The sequence below is a fragment of the Symphodus melops genome (genome assembly GCF_947650265.1).
Source record: "Symphodus melops genome assembly, chromosome: 13".
NCBI classification, from domain to species: domain Eukaryota; kingdom Metazoa; phylum Chordata; class Actinopteri; order Labriformes; family Labridae; genus Symphodus; species Symphodus melops.
In genome coordinates, this window is record NC_136703.1 from 16,174,395 (window position 1) to 16,194,379 (window position 19,985).

At 40.6% G+C, this 19,985-nt stretch overlaps 1 protein-coding gene across 5 annotated transcripts in view; it reads right to left on the reverse strand.

The window, feature by feature from the left end:
- LOC306833344 (cyclin-dependent kinase 17-like) overlaps positions 1-19,617 on the reverse strand; it is a 41,008-nt gene extending 21,391 nt beyond the window's left edge. The window contains exons 1-3 of one of the 5 annotated variants that reach the window (XM_079358545.1): positions 18,878-19,617; positions 12,658-12,818; positions 10,206-10,370 (exon numbers count right to left, since the gene is read on the reverse strand). In XM_079358545.1, coding sequence (XP_079214671.1) covers positions 10,206-10,370; positions 12,658-12,787 — 295 coding nt within the window. In that variant the 5' untranslated portion in view covers positions 12,788-12,818; positions 18,878-19,617. Of the gene's footprint in view, positions 1-1,483; positions 3,396-10,205; positions 10,371-12,657; positions 12,819-18,877 lie in introns of those variants that run through there. The other 4 variants (XM_079358546.1, XM_079358548.1, XM_079358547.1 and 1 more) reach the window with 4 other exon arrangements.
- Between the last annotated feature and the right edge of the window lie 368 nt (positions 19,618-19,985).

A 19,985-nucleotide genomic window follows, 5' to 3' on the forward strand; every position in this document is an offset into this window, starting at 1 on the left:
GCTTGTGGCCTCAAAGCCAGACACAAGAATACAGGCTGTGCATAACGAAGAGCTGGTTAAGAAAACCGAGTAGTCGGTAGTCATATCAGGAATCAACCCTGATACTGAAACATTAAACTTAAGGTAACCAAAACCAGAGTTAAGGGAAATTGATACAGGATATCAACATACTGGCAGACACACATACATGATCACGTGATCAAAACAGGCTAGTATCCACTAGTGCGATTATGTCACAGGTCTTTCTCACTTTTCAGAGAGGTCCTGATCTTGTCTGTTTGCGTAAATAACCAAGTGATGAGGGTAGGACCAGACAGGATGACTGACCTTGGAGAACAATTCCATTACCTTGGCCCTGATAATATGAAACAGTTACTGTATGTTCTGCAGAATATCTCACTGTAAAATCAAAAGCACATACACTTAGTGAACACACAGGACTTTCTAATCTGGTCTCCTGCAGGTTCTTTCTGCTCTGTTTCCACAGAGCAGACAGTCAATGTCACGAGCTACCTCTGCCTCCCCGTGTACAGCCAGGCTGGCCTAGTTACAGTTTGCTTACACCATGCTAGCATGTGTACAAGAGTGAGTGTGCTGCTTTTAGGACTATCCTTACCCCACCTATTATTCTGCAAGTACTCCATTCTGGCACAAGTTAGCAGTGCCTCAGAAAATGACTAAAAAGTAATTGGAAAGGATGTCCAAAGTAAATTAAGATTTACAGTAAGAGCCAATCAAAACCTAATGGAAATATTGTTTTTCTCGTAAGCCTTTGCTTGGCAAGGCCAGAGAGAAAGTTCACTAGGGTTCACTGACGGAGTGAGTATTGACTGTCCACATCTAATCTATTAACCACTAATACAACTAGGCTTTTAACTAATTCATTTTACTTATTTTGTTCCAAGTCCGGGAGCTCTAAACCATTTAAAAAGCCAGTTATAGCATCCTGTCTGAATTTGGCACAAGCGGCAGGAATAAAGATCCTGCAGCCAATGTGCTGACAAGCAAATGAATGAAATATTCAAAAGAAGAAGTTGAAGGAGAGCGTGGGATCCCCAAAGATACACAAACTCAGTGCCCCCTGGCCAACCAACTGCTGCTCTCGTTTTTTTTTTTTTTAAATCAGCCAACAGTTAGGAAATTATGTTTTGAAATTAATGATGTTCAAAGTGGCATGATCAGCAAATTCAGAGAGAAAAACACGGTTTTACTTAAATCCTTGTCTTTGTGTCTGATAACACCTCAGGGCACCTGAGTCTGATCTTCAGTTAATATCAAACAGAATAAAATCCTACACATCGCATGTCTTAGGTTGTATCTATGAGAATACAATTAAAGGCTTTAATCAACTGAACCACTTTTTATAGTTTATGTTTTCATGATCTCTCATCAGTACTGTCTTAAAATGTATGTTGACTCTTTCACAATGATGGATCAGGATACAGGTGAACTTGATCATGGCGATGACAGTGATGCGACTCACCGATACGGTTCCCTGGAGGACGGCACGAGTCCAGCACTCGAAGCATACGAAAAGGTGACAGCCTCAGCGGGGTGTCTCGCTCCCCCATTCTGATTCCCTCTCCCATCCTAGCCTCCCCCATCCTCGGCTCTCCTGCACTGGGAGCACGAGCAGGGCACCCTTGAGGCTTGCCTGACGTATCCATTGTTTCAGAGGACTCAGAAGTACTGCAGTTGACGGTGTGATTAAAAATTCAAAAAAGACATTTCACACAGAAATAGAACACCCAGGTGTTGTCTGGGGACAACTTAAGTCCAGTCAAAGTGTCCCAGGTCTTAGTGAGTCCCTGGCTTCAGAACTTGCTGCCTCCCGAGGGTTCAAATTTTCCAGACAAAATCCAATCTTCTGTCCTTCCCAGAGATCCCCACGCAGCAAAGAACAGGTCTTAAATTCGGAGGACAGAGCAGACTGCACAAGCACACTAATCACAATGCAACTCCCTCTGCTACTACTCCACTTTCGCACTCACTCTCTCTCTCTCTCTCTCTCTCTGTTCCTGTAGACACTCCCTCTCTCCACCTCTCCTTCTTCCTCTCTCTCTCTTTTTCTCTCTGCAGTCACACTCTGCCTGCTGACTAAGGAAGGTCAAATAGCGTGCAGGTAGATAAAATGCTGCAGAGACAGCAAACGCGCACACAGACACGCTGAAAACTGTTACACCCCATCATCTTGGAATAACAGGTGTTCAGTCACTATCTGTGATTCACACCGAAGCACACACGTGCAGGGAACCAAACTTAAAGCTCCTCCTCCTAGGGAAGGAAAAAAAAACACTTCCTCACATCTATCCCTCCTTTTTGTCTCTCAGCTCTTCGTCTTCTCTCGTTATTTTTACATTTACAGCCCGGTGTCTTCTTTTTTTCTGGACGTTTTCCTCCTTCTCTCAGATCTCTTTCCTGTGTCCTTCCTCTTCCTCGATCCAGGCTGTTTAGCTGCTCTCCTTCCTTCCACTCCCTCTCTCGATAACTCCCTCCTTGCCTCTGGCGCCCCTATCAGTGCTTTCAGGGTTGTTTGTCCTCCTGCTTCCTCCCTTCACCTTGATATTACTCCCCTCCCTCTCATGTGATACTAATCTTTCTCTCTCTGTCTCTCTCTCTCTCTCTCTCTCTCTCTCTCTCCCTCTCTCTCCTCCTGCCTCAGTATCTCTCCCTACTTCACTCCCCTTTTCTCTGTCTGGCTCCAGAGATGGTTATTGAATGCACAGTATAATTCTCGCTTTCTGTTCTGGAGCCGATAACAACAGCTTCTGCCAAATCAATCTCTTTATACACACAGTTTGATTACTCTATGTCATTTGTCTTCTCTCCTCTTCCTGCTTCCTCCGTTCTCCTTGCCATCTTCCTCTGTGTCCTTATCAGTCTTTGGGGCAGAATTCAAACCCTGAGGCGTTTCAGTGACGCCTGTATAGCATCCTTGCTTCCATCCTTTTCCACTCACACATTCTCCCACCCTCATTCTCTTACACTCTCCTTCCTGCTTCGACCTGAAGCGCACGCCATAATTCATGCTCAACCTGTGCACACCTACATCGTACATCCCTATAAAGAAATACAACAATAGCTGTATATGGCACAACTGAAGCACATACAACGTCATCAACACATTTCTCTAACCAATAACAATTTAGAAAATGTAGAAGTGGTATTCATGAAATTCCAGAAAATATTCCATCCATTTCAAACCAAACATGCAGTATCGCCAGAAGGGGGCAGAATCACCAGAATCAAGGGCTTTGTTGTTGTTTTTCTCCAGTTATACCAGCATGCTTAGACTTCCCATCGCCTCCTAATTATGATCAACACAACATTACATCAATATGTTTTATAACATGCAATTGGCTCTTAATTATAAAGAGAATTAATTTGATTGGTCAAACCCATGGTTAAACTGTTTTACAAAAAGCACTGCATAAGTTAAATGCATAAATTAGTGGGTTTTGAGTTTTATGTAATTATAGATTTATTGTAATTAGTCATATTCTGGTGATGGGAATATTTATTAGGTCTGTGTGTTTAATTAGATATCGGCTAATTTTATCGCCGATATTACGAGATTTAGTAATCAGTCAAACAGCCTTTCATTTGAGTTTTGTTGTGTTACACTAGCAGTTCTCTTTCACCAGAGCTGGTATAAAAAATACTAGTGCTATAAAAAATTACAACAGGTATCATCATTCTCCAGAGTGTTAGGTGGTTATGTACATACATGCACAGTTGTTTTCCAGTTGTGTGACCACCTGTTCTTCCTTATACTGTACTGTAAGTGTTAGATCATTGTTTTTGAGGGATCAGAAAATATGTATATTTATGTCTATTTCTATGCATTGAACATCGATTTAAGAAAGATATCAGCAGATACATATTGGTATCAGATCTATTTTCCTCCCCTGTGTCAATATCGGTATCGGCCCCAGAAAATCAATATCAGTCGGGCCTTATAGGTTACTTTATTTGTACCAGGAAGTAGATTTCTTTGCAGACAGCAAAACATTCATCATGACACACAGATTACAAGACAAATGGAACGATGAGCAACACATAAGAGAGAAGTAGATATAATAAAACATTATAAAACAATTATAAGCAACTAAAAATGGTAAAAAAAAAAATAATAGAAGCACTTGAAGTTCCACCAATCAGGGCATAGGTGGGAGAGAAGTCCCCATTGATAAGATCGATTAAAACACAAATAATTAATCTCTCCAGGCAGGGTAAAAGAACATTTGGCCATAAATAAATAAATAAGGTGCAAGTGCAAACAACACAGCTTGTTCCCTGCCATGACAGCAGCAGGAACAAAGCTGTTTTTGAAACATCTGTTCTGCACCTTGGGACTAGGAACCTCCAACCAGAGGGTTGGAGCGTCCAACCCTCTGCAACTGTCTTGTGTGCAGGGATGCTGGGAAGGGCTGTGGCCCACCAATCTGATGACTGGACCATTTAACAATCTGATTAAAGGAGTTTTTTTCTTTTGATGTTTGAACAAAACGTGACACCAGAGAAAAGGACGAGTGATTCAATAAAAGCATGATAAAACATTGTCATGCTTAGACTGTATAACATAATTCATAACAATTAAGGAAGTAGTGGTTTGTGAGGAAAACGCTACAGCATTTAGTATGTTTTTTGTTAGCTCTTGTATTCCACTGGTAGCAAATTTCCTTAAATGGAACCGCAGCATATGCAACAATAGAGGTGGGCAAAAAAAAAAATTCATAAAAAAATTGAGAATCTTCTCTTCTTAGATTTAACATCAATTCATAAATTCCAAGAATCGATTTATTTACTTTTTGTGGTTAATCAGTCACTCCCTGCTAAGTGCTAAAGCTAGCTCTTTAACTCAGTAGAATGCCAAATAGAGCAACAAGAAATTCAGCCAGTCTCACAGATGACTGGAGTCAATCCTGAAACATGTACTAATTCAAAAATAGACTTTGAATCCACGGATCAATTACTCCAGAATCGTTTTGTGTCGAAAAACGAATTCTGAATAGAATTGTGACCACAAGAATCCAAATCGAAACGTGAGCGCCCTTAGATTCTCAGCCCTATGCAACAACACAAAAACCAAACGACGTGTTGGCTGTCGTATTGAAGGGCAACTGCATCCAAAATGTCAGCAAGATAAAACATCCAACGCCATCTTTTCTCTTTATACTCTGAAGGATTAACACTTTAAAACAACTAGTTCAAATGTGTTTGACAGCTGCAAAAAGGAGCCTCACCTCTCCCTTCTTGTCAATAATCTTGAGTGTCTGCTGTAGGCCTCAACTAATCAAACATGCTCATGCAGAACAGCTTTTACACCCTACATGTCAATAATGATGCGCTTAATCATAAGACCATTTACACAAACACACATTCACTTTTGGCAGTGGCTAAGAAGTTATGTCCTTACTGCTAAGATGAGTAAATATGCGGGACTTTACTCTTCACACGTAGAGAAAACTTATTGAATCTAGCTAGGTGTGGGGTGCGTGTCAAATAAATGATTGGGCTTTAGGCATGCCGTGTACACTTTAATTGCTCCTCGGGATATGCACATGATGTTTTCTCCCTACTCCATACTTAAAACCAAAGTCAGACAAAAAGTAATGGCAGTTTTAAGGGCATTGACAGACATATATTGATGTAGTGTGCCGCATCCTTGAGCTTAAGAAGTCAAGGACAAAAGCTTGCCACTCAGCCGTCCACCCATCACTGTCTCCCCCTCTCTTGTTGTATGCACGAGTGCAACTGTGCACATCAAACACTCCATGCAGATTTTTCACTTTTTGTGACACCTAATTTGTCCGATTTTCTTAGCTGCATGAGAGTTTCCAACTCAAAACATTGTTTCGACCGTGATTTAACCATAAATACCACAAACCTGCCTCCAGACTATGGTGAGACAATAAAAATCAAAGTGCATTTAACATCCCAGAGGAATACACAAACATAAAAAGGAATGCACTCACGAGGATGCAGGGAGGGGGAATTTAGACTGCGGTAATTACCTCTAAACCTTTTATCTGCATCTAAGGAATCTTATTATTCAATTAGTGCGACCAGAGTGCCTACTGTCAGCTACCGGCACTGTGCATGCTGGTCCCAAACGCCTCGCCCAACCCCTCCCTCCTTTCCCTGTACAGCTCTGAAAACCACCAGCATTCTTCAACAACATGTTCGCCTCCAGCAAAAGCTAATGTTACAGCAAGATGCACAAGGAGCTTACAACTAGATAAAAGGCGTCCGCTCCATTGTTCTTATAAAATCCAATCAGGGCGTGAACTGAGAGGGTTGGTCCGAGCAAATGGACGGCCGAGAGTGTATAGGGAGCGAGGGAGAGGGGCTGCAGCGATTAATGCTGTTAATGCATCACATTAAATCCCTGGCAGAGATAAGGGGCAGTGCACAGGGAGAGAGATAAGGGTGGTCTGAAAAAGCTTCCATCTGCGTTTATGTGCAGGTTAAATATAGTGTTATGATGTATGTGAAGGGAAATGGACAGAGGGGAGAGGAAAAGAATGAGAGGAGACATCTGTGGCAGCGTCAGAAATAGAAGCCTGAAAAGAGTGGGAAGCTTTTCAGCAGACTCCTTTCTCTCTGGAAAAGAGACAGCATGGCCGAGTAATCCTCAACAGTGTAAGCACAGTTCTTTAGAGTGAAAAACAGATGAAGTAGTGGTGAAAATAAATCGTCTCCTTGCTGTAAGTACAGTGTGCAGGGAGGGGAGTAGGTGTTGGCCCTGTCAGCAACAGATGGACCACAAACCTGAAACCTCTCTGGCGACCGGCTTCTGGCCAAGCACATATTACACACATAAAACCCCGCAGTTAGGCCTGACTAAGCAGATGAACATAAATGTTGTTGAATCTTTCTTCAAATGGATAGAGCAAATCAGTGAAAGGCAGAGAAAAGGGTGGACAGTATCTTTAGTGCAGCAGGAAAGAGAGATTGCATCATCATGTGGCTCTATTAAAGACTGCAACGTGCTCCGACTGCTGAGTGGCACACCGTGAGTCAGCGAGAAGGATCAACTGAGAAATACACGCTCACGCACTCACACAGAGCACATGGCGTACCTCTTAACATTTCAAACTGCACCTTATCACGTTTTTAATAATAGAGTAGCTTCTGAGTCAAGTAATGTCCTTTTTAGGGCTTCTGTTTGCTCAAGGGCAGCTGTGGATCACAGAAAGTAAAGTTGCTGCCAGACCAGCTGTTGGTACAAATTCATATAAATGGCTTGTGTATCTTTAATCCCTATACTTTCTCTATACTATCTCAAAAAATTTCTACCTGAAATGACCTGAAAGTGAATCTATTCATTTATTGATATTCAAAGATGTTGTCCTTGACAGCTGTGTAGTTTTTTCTACAAACTAAATAGTTCAACTTCTTTGGTAAAACACATATTTGCTTTCTTACCAAGTGTAAAATCAGACGATCCATACGCCTCTTATACTTCATCTGTTTTTAATGTATGAAGACACAGAGAGAAGGAGGTTTGCATAGCTTAGCACAAAGGCTGAATGTGGGGGAGAGAGCCGGATAAGAACATTTCTCCAAGCATCAAATAGATGGGGTTTTTCAAAAAAAATAAAAAAAATAAAAATCTTTTAGGCACAACTTTAAATGTGTCTGTCTAAAGTTGAAAATAGTTTGAAAATCAAATGCTAAAGGCTAAAGGTCTGTCAGTCTACTATTCTCTCTTAATCTGCCCATCTACCCTGCTTTCTCTGCAGTTGGCTGTCCACCAATAAGTCTGGTCCTGTTTCTGCCTGTTCATTTTTTTCCGCCAAGGGATTGCTCATGCTGAATATATATTGAACAAAAGAAAGCCTAGATTTGCACAATATTTAAAGTAGGGGCGGAATTGACAGTGTAACTCATGATACAATACGGCATCCATGGCCAATGACATACAGTATATAATAACAACATAATACAGCGATTTGATGCTTTTATATTGCAAGATGATCATCTAATGATCTGATTAAATGAAGAACACAAATGAATGTATTCATTATTCATGTATTCTGCCATATGGGGTCAATGTAACCTGTCCAACAAATGCTTGATATCTTCTTCATCTTCTTCCTCTGCCTCGCTATGAACTTCTTCTTTGGCCAATACACTTCTATTAACGGGATGAATCGAAGTGCAAGGGGAATCTTCTTAGAGTGCTGTTTTTTTTCCCCATTGCTATATCGATATTTGGCACTAGTGATATAATAAGGATCACATGAGTCGGAAAATTATATTGCTGTATCGCTATTTAGAAATAGATATTGATCGATATCGATACTGAAAACTATTCCAAGCCTTTATGCTGCAATCCCTCTGTCTTAACAGTTATCTTTTAAGGTCTATCCATCCGCTGGTATCCTATTCCCAGCTAGTAGGATCACAGTGTACTATAAGCTCCTGATGAAGACTAGTTCTTTTGTCAGCAAGAGCTCAGTGGATGCTCAGTGGAGTCTCTTCGTGGTTTATCTGCCGTTCACTCAGCCGAGGACTCAGGGGATGCGAAGCACAAAGCTAATATGACTCCTGAAGGAATTACAGTGGAACTAACACTTCCCTACCATTCTTCATCTTTACTTTTCATTTCTCACTCTTTATCACTCAGTCCCTCGTAATCAATCTCTTACCATTTCCTGAGCAGCGTTTCATTCTGACTTCCTTTTCACTCGATAGGTGTCTTTCTCTTCCTCCCCCCTCTATCCCACTGCTCCTGATATAAGGCATTCTGTCACACTGGAGAATGAGATTACCAGGATCCATATATCCACAAACCACACGTTCCATTACATAATGCAGACAGACAGATGGAAAGAAAGTGAGTTTTATGAGTATCTGGGTGAGTATTGTGCATGAATGTGTGCATCTGTGTGTGTTGGATTAAGGTCATTAGAGTTTTAGCCTCCAGATTCGTAGTAGCTGTTGGGAGGATAGCCAAGTTGTGTCAGTAAATACGGTTTTATACTAACTGAAAACCCCCCCAAAATGCACACACACACACACACACACACACGCACACACAACACTTTGTAATTACAGAAAAACCTGTAATCTACAGGACGTCAATGTGCATATTAGTCTCCCACCCAGAGATGGCAGTATTGCTCAAGGTTGCTGTGGCAAAAATCTCAATTTTATACAAATGCACAGGTGAACGTTTAACGAGGATGGAGGGAGGAAGAATTTAGACTTTGGAAATAACCTCTAAACCACATTTCAAGCATGTAGAAAAGACAAAAAGATAGCTATCTTAACTGACCTGCTGACCCACAGAGAAGTGAAAATAAGTAGAAAATTATTATACTATGAAAATGACTAGTGGGAAACGATAACAAGAGACAACCCCTGTAAAATGTATATGTAAGTAGATGTGGTGCAAGGAAGTGTGTTTGCTTTAATATAAAATAAGAAGGACCTGACCGAATTGGGATTTTTTTAGCCAGTACCAATTATATTAGTGTGAAAAAAAACAATATATTGGCTGTCATCTTTCTTAGATCTATCATCAACCTTTATGACTGATAGATATACTGTAGATAGACAGACACATTTATTGTGTTGATTCCTCATATGTAATTATCAAACACTTATGATAATGAAGATCTTTTTACAGTTGAACAAAAGCATGAGTTTACCAGAATTACAACAGTGCACTGAAACACAGTTTTTGCTTAGAAATTAACAATTGTAAAAAGTTAAGCTTTACATATATGTTAAGCAGCAGGAAGGTTTTTTTGTACTGTAGTGTTTAAACGATTTGAAATATTTTATTCATTATATATTTAGTTTTCATAGTTAACCCTTAACCTAAGTACAAATTGGAAAATCATGACCACATCAAAACAAATTGTGGGTCAAGCATAAACATGGTTACAAACTAAAGCTAATGCAAAGGAAGTATGAAGCAACATGCGATGAAAATACTTAAGTACTGCAAACAAAATCTCAATTTTGTCATGAGTTGGATTGCTTATAAAAGTACTTTTCACAAATTATTTCTTTTAAAATGACTCATTTATTTATTAACCAGCAAAAATCTGCTTAGTGTTTTGTATTTAATTCCTCCAACTGATAATACAGCAATTTGGAATTTCACCAATGAAGCACTTTGTGTGTGTGCGTTTATGCATGCTTATGGGTGTTGTGCATACTTTACTGTGTAATGTGCGTGTTTGTACCCAGAGATCCAGTTCTGTGCAGGTTTAGAAAGGCTCTGTCTCTTTCCAGCCCCCCGCCTGGTTCTCTGCGCAGGGCGGTGCGGCCCAGATGACCAGCATATTGACGCAGGAAGGAGGGAGCACTGTGTGAGGCGGGAGGGTGCAGGGGGCACACCACCATCGGCTCTGAGACGTCCGATGCAAAGCAAGGCGAAGGTAAGAAAGGGGGGGGGGGGGGGGGGGGGGGGGGGGGGTAGTGCAAGAGAAAGCGAGAGAGTGAGAAGAAAGCTCAGAAGAAGGGCAAGTTGACAAACATGAGAACAAGTAGATGGTCAAAACCAGAAAAAGGGGCAAGTATGAAGGAATGGAGAAGAAAAAAAGAAGATGAAGGGTTAGAGGAAGGCACAAGGGGGTGGGAAAAAGAATAGAAACAGGAAGAATTAAAAAGGGAAAACAGTGGAGGGGGGAAAAGAAAGCACAAGGTCACAAAGAGAAGTAGCAGAACATGTAGAAACAGTTCAATATGCAGTAGCAGAAGATAAAAAGGCAGGAAATGCATACAGCTGCTGAATCTGTCAGCAGAGGAAACAGTGGTACAAAGTATAAGAAATAGAAATGGAAGTTGAGTGAAGCAGGTGGGGTATAAAATGTGTCCAGTCATAGAGTGGTAAAGACTGGTTTTGAAGAATAATGATTACAAAAAAAGGAGACATGCATGAGAAGTACAAAAAGGAAAGAGGACTAAAACAGATATTTAGGAAGGCGACTAAACAGGTGCTTCCGATACAAACGCCACATCTCTCAAAGCATTAACTGTAGGTTTGACTCCCTGCCTCCAAACATTCCCCCAACTGTCTATTTACTTGTACACAGAACAAAGGAAAAAAGGCCATGAAAAATAATCCTTTAATAAGATATTTATCTAAAACCTTAGCTCCCTGATAAAGCAGAGAAACCCGAAGCAGCCTCTCTTAAATGTGTTGCAAACCCTGTCAGCATGCATCAACTTTCGTTCACACTTATTAGCAATAATGAATCCTTTCTGCAGAGCACGGGTGGATGCCCACTTGTCATATCTCCTATCCTTTAAATAATCATTATTTTTTCTCCATAATAAATTCTACTATGATCCAGAATAATGAGGCTTAAATTCTCCTTTAGATACTTAACAGAATTAGTCTCCAGTACAACATGTCTTCCAGAGACAAAACAGAACAAAGGCTCTCTGGTCAGCACTAATTTTCTTCTTATTAGCACCTTGACAAATGTGAAGACTATTTTCTTTCAGCTCTTTTGCACATTTTAATTATAGCAGATAAAGTGTGGGAAGGGTCAGGAGTGTGCTATGGCAAGAGAGGAGGACAGGAGAGATTCTAAGTACAAGATGTAGAGCACTTGTTAAAGTTTAATGTCCCTCTCCTCATCCTCTACATCATTTCCTCCATCCCGTCCCTCTCTTATCCCTGCACCTTTATGCATTCACTGAAATAACGTCAGCTACTGAAGACTAAAGAGAAGGATGTAAAAAACAGAAGGAAGAGGAAAAACATGAAGGAAATAAACATATAGAGGCACGGATGTTGAAACTCAGGAGCAGGAATAACAACAACTAGTAACAATGAGGCAACATTACCACTCCTTGTATTCAAACTAAAGCATAAAACAACACAGCTATATTTGAACATTAAGACTTCTCTATGTTTATCTCTTTATTTTGGTCTTTCCTCTTTCTTTTTCTGTGAGACAAAAGGTCTGCTGATCACAAAGCAAACTCCCTCTTCACATGTTCTGATCTAATTTTATTTCAAGCCAAAAGGAGATACAGACACACACAAAAGACCAGTCCAAGACAAACTCATACACTGTCTAGACGTTCAGCAGATGACACCCAGAGTTTCTGAAAACAATATTACTATTTGCATTTCAAGTAAATACAAAAAAAAAGAATGCATGTGAAACATGGTTTTATGAATTCATTTACGTTCCCTTTTACACTCCCCTTCAAGTCTCAATGATGGACAAATGAAGTGAAGTGGACAGAGAAGAGACAGTGATGAAGAAAATGATGAGGCTCCAGTGGGTTGAAAAGCTCAGGTGATATTGGAAGTCTTTTGGAGATGTGTGCATAAACATGTGTATTTATTTTATGAAATAGATATGTGTAAATGAAAGACATAAGAGTGGAGGACAGGGCAATACTTGCTGCTAAAATTGTGTACAACATTCCTGATCAGTGATGACCTCTATTGTAGCTCCCTCCACCTACATTACTGTTTTCAAACAGTCACGTAGTTTGTGCTTTTTTTGTTCTGACAACATGATAAAGTGCTCATATCACATTATGAAACGTTAAAAAGATATTCTTACGAAAGATTTGAAATTCTCTCAGTATACAGTATGTCAGTGTTAAGGCACGTGCTAAGATGCTTGGGTGTACATGTGTATTGTAGGTGCATTTGTTCACGTATCTCACCATTGTCCCTGGCTGTGGATGGCTCATCCAAGGCCATCTGTTCTGCCAGTTCTGATAGTGAGTCGTCAACTGGCCGAGCGCTACGTAGAGACATGGACAGCCTCCGCTTGATTATCTTCATCCTGTCCATCTTCTCAACAGTACCACCAGGGCCCACGGGCCTGAGGGGGAGATACAACCACCATCATTATTATTATCCCCAGCAACTGCAACATGGTCATCATAATCGTGATCATTCCTAAAATTCACATGGCGACCATTTCCCTCTGACATCAAAATGACTAAAATGGCTAAAGTCGTAGCATCAGGTCTTACTGGTACTGAGTGATGCAAGTTTTAATGAACCTACTGAATTTGACAGTTGTTATCCTTCACTGATAATTTGCATTGGAAACCTAGTGGATAGTAAAAAAAATAAGGTAAAACAACATTACCCATTAATGAAAAGACAATATTTAGCATATTCACCGCTAATATTACTGTTAGCAAACTATTAAATGTGTTACTGTTATAGTTAGCTATGTGTTGTTTGTCCATGTTACGGTCTTTTCACATCTTTTCTACCCAATCATATACTTTCAAGTTGTTGGTAGCATTCTGCTTACACTAACTGTTAAGTCCTAGCTAAAAGATGATCAAACAAAAGCTAAAGAATTCATTCAGCCACTTCCCAGCTAGCATTGCGGTTAGCTGACGATCAGATGGCTTCCTGTTAGCTAGTCATCAATTTGTTTGAACACATTTAAGGTGCAATATTTTTTACCCATTTGTAAAAAAAACAAAAAAACAAAACAAAAAAAAAACCTTCAAAGGTAGCTATTGTAAGCATTCTGCCTTAATAGGACTCTTGTCTGAGAGGCAAAATAATATTTTGTTGTCATTACAAGCAACAACAGTTAAATCCACTGCCCTGTTAGTCTTACTGTACAGTGAAACTTCTGCAGTGCAGCTTGGTGTATTTACCACAGTTCTTTGATCTCTCAATGATTGTGTTTGCTTATACAGCATTGTGTTCTCATTGTCATGTGTCCCAAGTGCAAACATTGCAGAATAAACCACACAGAATGAGAGAGCAGACCCAGAGAGACCAACAGAAAGAGAGAGAAAGAGGGCAACAAACAAAACAATGTACAAAAGAAAACAACACATCATAAATGGCTGACTGTGGCAGCTCACTAGGGAGTTCAGATGGGAGCATAGGTGTGTTGTGAAACTTGTGACACAGTTTCACTGGAGATAACATCTGCAATGAATTGACACTATAAAAATAAAGACTTTCCCTTAACTTTTGATAATAAAGTCTTCATATTCAGTAAGTCAGTAACTAGTGTCTAATTGGTTGACACGAAACACCTCTTATGGAATGCTTATTTCAAATACTGTGCAGTAGATTCTTTTTATGGTTATAGCAGAGGTTTAAGCATATTTAATCAATGAAACAAATGGGGGGGAAGCGCATTTTCTATTTCCAGCAGAGTGCTCTTCAAATTCACTTATGAGTCGTTTTTGTGTTGTATTGCATGTGCCTCCAAATGTCAATGAGCTTTTAAAGTTACACATTGTTCAAAGTGCCTCCAGCAGACATTCAGAATCTATTTCATGTGTGCATCTTCAGTATTTGCGATTTCACTGCTGTGTATTTATGTGTACTGAAGTCACTTTGTGTGTCCTCGTCCTGTTCCCCTTTCACTCTGCTTTACTGGCCTGGAGGTAAATGCAGTGATGGCAGAGTATTTCTGTCCCAATTCCACATCCTGCTACTTCTATCTAACCCATAAGGGCTCAAGAGCTGACATGCACGAGCAAACACACACGCAGGCACGCACACACACACACACACACACACGCACCAAGCACGCACGCACACGCGCACACACAGACACACATGTACGCGCACACACACACGGCACCCTCTGCCTTTGTCTTTGTGTCCAACCTTGGAGGCTTTAACAAAAGCCATTCATCCTTTCAGGCTAACAGTCTTTCAGGCCTATTAGAGACAGCCTGTGCTCTGAGGGAATTCAAACCCAGTGAGCCTCACTCAGGAAGACCAGCTTTTCTTTCCATCAGAAGATGTGCTCAGACGAGTATCCAATGCTCACAACATTGCCTCTGCCTATTTGCATGAGCACATTTGGATGTGCTTTGCACCTCAGCTGGAAGCATTTCTCCACAACTGAAAAAAAAAGTTTAAATAATGGGACAGAAGGGTGAAAGGAGCGCGACTCACATTCATTTCATAACATCCATCATCCATGGATTATCAGTAAGGAACAAATCTCCATCCCCCCCTCATTTGCATGTTTTCCCAGCCATCACCAGAGAAAAAGATTGCTCGGACAGAAGATTGGATTCTCCTCGTGCTACATCACAACTCTCATGCATGCATTTCTCATGAATAAGTGACACATTCTGAGGGAGCATGCGATAATATAATGAAGTGCTTATTAGCCAGATAAACACACTAAGTGTAATCATTTCCACACACTTGTGCTTTCCATCAGTCATGCCCTCACACATACACACACACAATAATGATTAATTTCGCACTCTTCACCTTATCTCTGTTGAATTAGCACAAACAGTGTGTTGGTGGGAATCTCACCACCCTGCAGTCCATAAGGAGAAACACTGAAGGGTATCTCATTTACAATATGATGAAATTAGGGGTGCTTTGACGCATCAATAAATACTCAACCATCATTCATTTAACAAAAACGTTTTAGTCATTAAGAACAACTTTTCTCATCTCCATGTTCTACGAAAAAGGGACATATTGCAGATTTGCCGAAACTGAGCATCCCTACAACACAGTGTTTTGACCGACTCTTGTATTACACTGTATTTAACCTAAGACAAATATACACTTTAAGAAGACTGTAGGCAGTCATTTTGGCCACACACCTTTGATGCACCTTGGCACATGTTAGTGCCAGTAGAGAAGTAGAGAAGACTAATTGCTTCCATAAACTACCAACAATGACATCACCATATAGTGAGAAAATGCCTTTAAATAATATTTGATTCTTGCAGTGAAAACCACCCATTCGTTGTCTTCTCTTTCCCATAATGTCTGGCAGTGGTTCCTTTTAGAGTCTTACTGTATGCTCCCATTCTTTTTTAAGAAGCGTTAAAAAAAACTGCTCATCATTTGCCAGTAGCATTTCTGAGTTTAGCTCTATTTTTGAACACTAAATGTCACGTGCCTATCTGGAAAAGGAGTTTATTTCTTTTTCTCTGTCATGTATTAATTGCAACCAGCTCTTATAACTCCAATCTTATCCAAGAGCTGTTCAGTTCTTCTTTTTTAGCACTTGGACATTATTTATATTTCTGTGTTTGAATCTTTAGTGCTTGGGGAAAGTTGTTTTTCCGTAACAGACTTATTAGCCCAGTGTTTGTATGAATCTGTGTTGAAAGAAAGTTTTATGAATGTATGTTGGACGCTCAGCGTTGCCTGGTGCGGATGGACGTGGCTGTGTGAAGCGCTTGGCAGAGGCACTGGAGTGAGTGGGACGAGACATGTGGCTCCAGGCTGCAGCATGCACACGCCACATTCACCACACGCCCTGCGAACCACAAACAACTCTGATAAACACCTCCCACTGAATGGAGAGACCCACTCCAGATGATAGAGGCGGCTCTCGCTCCAACAAACACGCTCCTAAAGTATTTCTACTAGGTTTTTTTTTTTTTTTCACGGTTTAATTGGATAAGCATCCTGTGATCATGTGTGCTGGTTTGTTGTGTGAAGGTGAGGTGTTGATGTCTTGATTTATTCAAGACACACCATTTGGGTTGCTTGGTTACTATAGCGGAGACTTAAACCGCTGTTTTGTATCTGAGGTGATGAGAAGAAACAAGATAAAGAGAAGCTAAAAGCCGAAAATTCACAATTCAACTCTCTCTATCTCACCTCTCTCTACATTTCTCACACAGGCAAACACAGTCAGATACATCAGCTATAAAATTTCAGCCCTCCAGTGTTTGGGATGCCGAGACTGCAGCAGCATGTGATCCTTGCCAGCCTTGCAATGGGTTTCCCCTGCCAGTGCTAAAGAATGAATGGACCTGAGTATGCAAAATGCACTGTCACAAGTTGGCTGCAGGTTTGACACACAAATGGACAAAAGCATAGATTCAGGAGATTTCAACTAATTGTGAGGTTGGAGTGAAATGTATTGTCATTATCCCCAATGTTTGTCTTTATTTTAACACAAACAAAAAGGCATTCTTCTGCAGTTCACTAGCGTGAATCACACGCATGCATGCACTCGCATAGAATGTGGCAGAGGGCACTCAGTGGCACTTCGAACACGGATTGGCGCAGCGGCCTGAGGAAGCATGAGTAATGCACAAATCTGCCCAACTACAGAAAAACCTACCCACGTGCCCACAAATAAACACATGCACTAACATAAACCCACAGATGACCCAACAATGAGTCCACTACTCATGTATAACCAATGGCTCCTTCTTGCTTTTACATCACTTAACATAAATCTTCCAATAAGGTTAAGAGAGTGAATTATGGAACAAGGCGAACACATAAACCAAACTGAAATGGCTCTTTTCAGCTCCGAGTCTAGAAGAAGTAGGTCTCACAAGGGTCACAGAAAGGTTTCTATTTTTGTATAAGAGGATTTGGAAGTTGAATATGTGTTAAATAAACATCAATGTGTTTTAAGTAATATTTACCAACTTTGATATTATGAAAATGTATTCAGAGAAAACGCCAAAAATCATCAATGACCTGTGCTTCACTGTTAAGTCAGACATGTTTTAAAACTTATTAACATGTATAAAAATAGCTTTGGAAGAATATGTCTAAAGATAACATGGACAGGTCATGATGTGGTTTATGCATACTGCAGGAAACACTAACTGTCCAAACAAAAAACAAAAAGCAAAGTAAGGCTAATGGTGTTATCATACATTGTTATTACTATTGTTGCTATGACACCCCTGATAAAGTTCATATTGGCTGTTTAAAAACATTACAAAGTGACTACAGCATTGCGGTCACATTCTGTTGACAAATTTATGCAATTTCACTGTGCATGTATGTTGCACTAAAAAACAACAACGCAAAACTCAATTAAGAATGAAAAATGTAGTCCAATAAAGGCAGTCCAAGAGTCATTATGGCATTAAATAAGAAAAACATTTCAGTAAGCTATATAATGTTATAAAATAGTACCAACAGAGTATCATTGGTCTGTGGTTATTGGTAGGATTTTAGACCTAAGTGCATTACACTGTATTGACTGATGCGCGCTATTTCCAATCTGGATGTCCCACACTGAGATGGACATGAATAATTCAGCTCAAAATGGTTCTCTCTACATGCTGCTAAGACATTAGGTATGTGGAGCTCTTTTGCCAATAATTGTTCAACCTATGTTGCAGTTAACATACTATATGCCACCAATGAATATCCACGAGATTGACGACGAGGCTACACTGCAGGACCGCAGGACTGGACAGTCACATTTGCGGTCGAGTGAAGGTCCTGGCGATTTCCTGCGTAACTAGACATGGCTGCAGACGGGGCGCACAGAAGTGGGCAGCATTCAGTCGTCCAACTAAAAAACATCACGGGACTCCCAAAACACAATGAGCTGCGGTTCATGTCGGGCCTTGCTGGCAGAGAGATCCCTATGCCTTCCAGGCCTTTTGCGTTTTCGGTCCGTCTCTTTCTCCCCGTGTTTTCCTGGCGCATGTATCCGGGAGGAGGAGGGTAAGGCAGGGCAGAAAAAAGTTATAGAGCCTCCAATGCCGGCACAAAAACTCCATGGAATAGTTCTGGAATCATCTCTCAGGGTATCCCGACTTTACGAGTGTGTTCCCAATATGTCAGGACCAGGAAACAACTAATGTGCCAATCACACCGCTCTAGTGATTTATAAATAGGTCCATTATGTGCCATTGTATCTGCCAATGGTTTCACTTATATTTTTCCGATGCGATTGAGGATTTTACAGAGAGTCTATATGAGTTGGCTACATTTATCCACATTATAGTGTAATGTGACACAGTCAAAAAAAAAGGAAATAGCTTTGTTTTATCGAGCCGAAAAAAGGTCCACCTGCAATGGCAGGTGATAGGAAAGCATGGATTTGGAATTCTGTAATTTTCCAATATATTTTTCTTTCACGATAGAGTCACAACGTGGAGTGAAAACAGGCTGAACATAAACAAATACACCGCTGCTACTGACCTGCTTGTGTTGGTACTGCAGGAGACTATTGTTCCACTTGTGTATGGTAATCCAGGCGGCACGCTGAGCTCAATCCACTGCGACAAGTTCCTCCAACTACTTTGCCCTTAAACACATAGATTTCCTCTTCCCTCGTCAGGTAAGACTTAACCCTGCGTTACACTGTTTGTCGCAGTGCCCCGTCACCCGAGTAAATGCATGTTCGGCGCGTAATAACGCATGATCCCCCTCTTACTTTCGCTTATAAACACAACTGTCCCGTCCGGCGATGATCAGCCATATCGCTGCTGCTGCTGTGTGGATCCCAAGTGGAAGCAGTGGCGTGATCCCGGAAAACACCACAAGGGGTGTGTGTGAGTTTGTGTGTCTGTGTTGAATAGAAAAGATGTAAATGTTTTTTTTTGTTTCAGACTCCTTAACTCCCCTGTCCTTTTCAGTCTGTAGGCTAAGGAAAAAGGGGTCATATGGATTCAATTGGACAATGTCATTGGGGAAATTCGCCTTCATTATCCTATTCCCGTATTATGTACCTCAGAGAAATTCCTTGTGAATAATGCATCGACTGAAAATTATGTAAATCCATCCGTTTCATACACCACTGATTAGTTGGCATCAACATAAGAGAAAATATAGCCTAGTGTCCCAGAATATCAAGTTTGGCTTGCAGCACGAAAATAGACTAAATTTTCATGTGATGCATTTTTTTTCTTCTTCTTTTGTATGGCGATAGTGTTTAAAGCATGATAAATCGGCTTAAACGGATTACAATTCAACTGTAGTCCTTGCCCATATGCGTTGTCAAAAGCCAAATTCTATATACCCTAATACTGTTTGTAGGCATACATGGATCACTACTGTGAAGACCTGTCAATACTTGGTTCAACCATGCTGCTATTTTATTTTGGTATTAGTTTTAAGGATAATATTATACACGTTTACCTTTTTTCCCCGAGAATCACGCAAACTTTGAATAATTACGTCAGACCTAACAAATGACACAGCAAATACAGTTGATGGGCACGTGTGCAGTTTATGGATTTAATCGCCACCTTGTGGTCAATGTTGAAAGAGCAGCCGGTCTGTCTTGTGTGTTTCATCCACAGGCCAG